The 5,924-nt window shown below is 37.3% G+C and overlaps 1 protein-coding gene across 1 annotated transcript; it reads left to right on the plus strand.

Annotated features, from left to right (window-relative positions):
• The first annotated feature begins 256 nt into the window (after nt 1-256).
• LOC117315303 lies at nt 257-1,711 on the plus strand. Its single transcript, XM_033869451.1, has one exon. It carries the CDS (start codon nt 257-259, stop codon nt 1,709-1,711), a length of 1,455 nt encoding a protein of 484 aa, XP_033725342.1.
• Nucleotides 1,712-5,924: the final 4,213 nt, after the last annotated feature.

Below are 5,924 nucleotides of genomic sequence, written 5' to 3' on the forward strand. Positions count from 1 at the left end.
TAACGGTTTTATTCATATACGTAAATATCACCCGTGTAAACAATGGAATCTTATTACGTACCAAAAAGATTTAAATGTGATAATTAACCAAACAGTTGTTCGTCAACACTACCCGAACTTCTCAAAATGTTCATACCAGCCGTATGTGAAACGAATCAACAATGACGATGAAGTTACGTTCCTAAACAACAAAAACAGGAATTTTACTGAATTCATCAAAGTCACTGATGAATTTTGTGCTGTTGTTTGCTTCGATATGAACGACAAAATTGTAACTCGGGAACAGCATGCCTTTGTGATAAGAAACGAAACTCTAATCAAGTTAAGGCAGAGAGCCAGATCTGCCACCAAAGGCGAGACCCTGTCTAGGAAAAGGCCATTGGATGTTGTAATGATTGGTCTAGAGTCAACATCGCGTATGAATTTCATCCGTCATATGAATTTTACAAGGAATTTCCTTAGGAAGAAAATGGCGGCCGTTGAACTGGAAGGGTATAACAAACTGGCCCAGAATACATTCCCTAACATAGTTCCAATGTTGTTAGGTATCACAGTAAAGGAAATGAGCGGCTGGCGCTGGTTCTATGACCACTATCCATTTATCTGGAAAGATTTTAAGAAAGCTGGCTACATTACCTTCATGGGGCAGGATGAACCTGGCACCGCTGTATTTCATCATATGAGTAAAGGTTTCAGACGTTCCCCTGTCGACTACTATTTACGTCCCTACATATTGGAGCTGAATTCCAACTACAGCGATTTCTGCTCAGAAAACCGTCTCGTGTTACAACGCATATTTGATAAAATGGCGGATTTTATTACAACATACAGTGACGTTCCTAAGTTTACCTTCACGTTTATAAGTGACCCGACACACAACAACTATAACGGACTGGGTATATTAGATCTTCCCTTGATGAGGACGCTGTCAACACTGAACACACGTGGTCTGCTCAACAATACCCTACTGTTAATATTTGGTGATCATGGTGTCAGATTTGGACCAATTAGGAACTCATTTCAGGGTCGACTTGAAGAAAGCTTGCCAGCTTTTTATGTTTCTCTTCCACGTTGGATTCGTGAAGAACACAGCGATTTATATAAACACCTCAGAGAAAATCGAAATAAATTAACGAGTAACGTTGATGTTTATGCCACACTTCAGGATATAATAGAGCTTGGAAAAGGTCACGTGACACCACGGGTCACTGGAAAATACGGAACTAGCTTCCTTAGGAATATCAGTAAAGAGCGCACGTGTGCCGATTTAAAAATACCGCCAAACTATTGTATGTGTCAATCATTCAAACAGTCTTATTCAACTAAATCTAAGATAGCCCTTGATATGTCACAGTGGGTTGTCAAAGAATTAAACGTAATACTTTTAAACGTGTCTCATTTATGTACAAATTTGACTCTAAATGCCATTCGTCACGTTTGGGGTTTAGGTAAACGGCTTCAGGATGACCGGATACACTTTTTCACTAAAGTCTACTTTGTGGTACAGTTAAATGTTTTACCGAGCCATGCTGACTTCGAGGCAACAGTTCGATATTTCAAGGGAGAGTTTTCCCTTGTTGGTGATATATCGCGTACAAACAAGTATGCCGGGCAGTCTGACTGTGTCTTACGTCATAAAAATGCACTTGTTTTGGAAAGATATTGTTATTGTCGTAATCTAATCGCCGGTAAATATGTCAAAGAAAAATGAAAAAACAAAAACATGTGTCATATTTTTCAGAATTGGGCATTTTTACTGTACACTGCTACCTAGATCTTTGTAGTGCTATATTCAGGATAGATCTTTGGAGTGCTATATCGGACACCTATGGTATACTTGTTTTAGTACATAATCACCGAAAGCCTAGACAATGCCATGATTGTCGTCGGGCAGTGTTGACATCTGATTGACTTAGACGCTTGCAATTGTAGGACTCATTTCCGAAACGTTACAGGTGTTCGCAAGTGACCAAATTCCGAAACGTTTCTGGTGTTCAATACTTCGCACGTGACCGATCAATAGTTGTTTTAGCCGTGCAATAGTATACAGTTGTTTCATGACTTATCAGTCAACAGTCAGACGGCCGAGGGAAACAGTTCACTGGGTCGGTCCCTATACCGAGGGGATTAGTTTTGACCCTTCACTTATAGAGACCAACCAACCAATTGTTTCCCCATAGACTTTAGTGTTAACGTTTTGGAGTATTTCATTCAAATTCTTTAATTCAATATGACAATTATGGTTTATAACAAAAGTTTAGGGTCTGATATAACACCTAATAAAAAAAAGTTGGGTCCTTCAGCTCAAATTTTCTCCAGGGTAGCCATTTTGAAAATGGGTGAATTTCGCAGTATAAATTCTCAAAAATCTTAAATGTTTACATGTTAATTATTATTACCTGAACTTTTGGGAAAAAAATCAATCGGACTTACGAAATTAATATCAACATTTCTTATTGATAGTTACCTATCAGGCTACATATCTATTTTCTCGCTTCATAATATACTGGCCAATCAGTGGCTGCCAGACATTTTATCCTTGGCTCAACTTTCTATACACAGCGGCTGTTTCAAAAATCTATTTTTTCAATTGGTTGGTTGTTCCCTATAAGACATGAAACAGCTGTTTTGTTACCTGAATAATCCACAAGATTTTACAAAGAGGCTATAGTATTAGGCTCGGGAACGCGTAAAAGGTCTTCAGTAAACTGATAATTTCGGCTTTGGTGCATTTTCGAACCCCCAGTTGACGTTCCTTTTGCCTTGCAGTGCACTATAAGAATTCATACAGACACTCTTATTACATTTATATGGGAAGCCGAATCCCTGTTTTCAATAAGATACAACAAACCTTGAATGGAGATTTATTTGGGTGTTTAGGCGCGTGCTGATGTTCCTCGCCAGTGAATAGTAAAAAATATTGACCGGTCAACAGTCGAAAATACTTCATTTACATTAACAGAGAGAGTCAGGTAGCAATTTGAATTATTACATAATGCGTTTGACTTTCCTTAACTATACGCATACGCTACGCACCCATGATGATGTATTTGTATGATATTTCACACTTTGCTGTATAATGTAATTTATGTTTTTAATTGATAAGGTACATGTATATCACCTGAGTCGCTCATCATTTTTTCACATCAATAATCTATTGTGTTATATTTATAAAGGAAAATGTACACATTCTCTCTTTCTCTCCCCTCTCTGTCTCTCTCTCTCCCTCTCTGTCTTCTGTCTCTCCCCTCTCTGTCTCTCTCTCTCCCTCTCTCTTTCTCTCTCTTTCTCTCCCCTTCTCTGTCTCTCTGTCTCTCTCCCCATCTCTGTCTCTCTCTTTCCCCCTCTCTGTCTCTCTCTTTCCCCCTCTCTGTCGCTCTCTTTCCCCCTCTCTGTCTCTCTCTTTCCCCCTCTCTGTCGCTCTCTTTCCCCCTCTCTGTCTCTCTGTCTCTATCTCCCCTTCTCTGTCTCTCTCTCTCTCCCCTCTCTGTCTCTCTCTCCCCCTCTCTGTCTCTCTCTCTCTCCCCTTCTCTGTCTCTCTCTCCCCCTCTCTGTCTCTCTCTCCCCCTTCTCTGTCTCTCTATCCCCCCCCTCTCTCTCTCTCTCCCCTCTCTGTCTCTCTCTCCCCTTCTCTGTCTCTCTATCCCCCTCTCTGTCTCTCTCTCTCCCCTTCTCTGTCTCTCTATCCCCCCCCCTCTCTCTCTCCCCCTCTCTGTCTCTCTCTCCCCTTCTCTGTCTCTCTATCCCCCCCCTCTCTCTCTCTCCCCCTCTCTGTCTCTCTCTCCCCTTCTCTGTCTCTCTATCCCCCTCTCTGTCTCTCTCTCCCCTCTCTGTCTGTCTCTCTCCCCCTCTCTGTCTCTCTCTCTTCCCCTCTCTGTCTCTCTCTCTCTCCCTCTCCGTCTCTCTCTCTTCCCTCCTCCCTCTCTGTCTCTGTCTCCCCCCTCCCTGTCTCTCCCTCTCCCTCTCTGTCTCTCTCTCTAATCGATCGATCGATCGAGGGTGTGCGTTGGTTATTGTGTGAAAATGCTTGTTTGTATATTTCTTTGGCTAATAGGTACATGCAAATATTTATATTCTATTTGATTGATTTATTTACTTATTTATTTATTTATTTCTTATTTAATGTCCTTATTTATTCATGCTTCTTTCTATTATCTTATCTGCATTGAAAAATCATAATTAAGTTAATGAAAGTCGCTGAGGATGATGATGTCAGATAATAAAATGTGTCCCTTTATTTAATTCAGAAAGTGTGAGTGTGTGAAAACTGATTATTTGTCATTGATGTTATTATTCTAAAATCTGAAAATAAAATCAAAACAAAACAATTTGTTTGTCGTTAGTGGTTAGAGCGTATGGATACTATACTATTTCTATTTTTTTTTATATACTTTGTTGATGATTGTTGTGAATTGATGAATGATCATTGACGCCGTAGAATCTTCATGTTTATTTACATACACGTTTCATATTATACATGTCAGGTATTTACAATTTATGTCCAGTGAGAGAGAGTTGTAAAGTGTATCATGGCCCCGCCAGGCCTACGGGCCGGGACTGACCCGAGGACCAGTCACCTATGGTCCAAAGGCTCTCTCTGTCTCTCTGCTTCTATATATGCTAGGGACGATGTGAATTACATAATCCAAATCACTAAATACTAAGGTAAATATATAACTCGTGTCTAAGTAGACAGAGTTCTGATGTAAATGGCATTGTATACCCAGGGGCAGTGTCCATGTCAACAGGTAGTAGCCACGCCTACACATATACTGCCCTTTGGACATACCGTGCCCTCTGAATATAAATTTCCGCATCATAATTTTGATAGATTTTAAAATAAAACATTATACTTCAATACAAACTTTGATACATTCATGTACATACAAAAGTGTCACGTGACCTCTTGAAGGAAAGATTGAGGCAAGACTATTTTAAAATCTACCATGACTCTACCAAGAATTGATGGCTAAATTAATTAAAAAAAAAAAAAATTCCCAGTGTCATTTCCCGTAAACAAATATACTTTGTGTGATAAAAGAACCTGCAATCATATAATACAGTTTGAAGGTTAACGCGAACCAGGTTTCGGGTGTTGATACCGTTATAGGTTATAGATTATAGGTTATAGATTATAGGTTATAGATTATAGATTATAGATTATAGGTTATAGATTATAGGTTATAGATTATAGATTATAGGTTATATATTATAGGTTATAGGTTATAGGTTATAGATTATAGGTTATATATTATAGATTATAGGTTATAGATTATAGGTTATAGATTATAGGTTATAGGTTATAGATTATAGGTTATAGGTTATAGATTATAGGTTATAGATTATAGGTTATATATTATAGATTATAGGTTATAGATTATAGATTATAGGTTATAGGTTATAGGGTATAGGTTATAGGTTATAGGTTATATATTATAGGTTATAGATTAAAGGTTATAGGTTATAGGTTATATGTTACAGGTTATAGGTTATATGTTATAGATTATAGGTTATAGATTATAGATTATAGGTTATAGATTATAGGTTATAGGTTATAGATTATAGATTATAGGTTATAGATTATAGGTTATAGATTATAGGTTATATATTATAGGTTATAGGTTATAGATTATAGGTTATAGATTATAAGTTATAGATTATAGGTTATAGATTATAGGTTATAGGTAATAGATTATAGATTATAGGTTATATGGTATAGGTTATAGGTTATAGGTTATATATTATAGGTTATAGATTAAAGGTTATAGGTTATATGTTATATGTTACAGGTTATAGATTATAGATTATAGGCTATAGATTATAGGTTATAGGTTATAGATTATAGATTATAGGTTATAGATTATAGATTATAGATTATAGATTATAGGTTATATGCTATAGATTATAGATTATAGTTGATAGAT

Source organism: Pecten maximus, chromosome 17 (assembly GCF_902652985.1).
Source record: "Pecten maximus chromosome 17, xPecMax1.1, whole genome shotgun sequence".
Classification (NCBI taxonomy): domain Eukaryota; kingdom Metazoa; phylum Mollusca; class Bivalvia; order Pectinida; family Pectinidae; genus Pecten; species Pecten maximus.

Coding starts and splice junctions, on each gene's coding strand:
- LOC117315303 (XM_033869451.1), top strand. CDS start 257: ATGAACGACAAAATTGTAACTCGGGAACAGCATGCCTTTGTGATAAGA.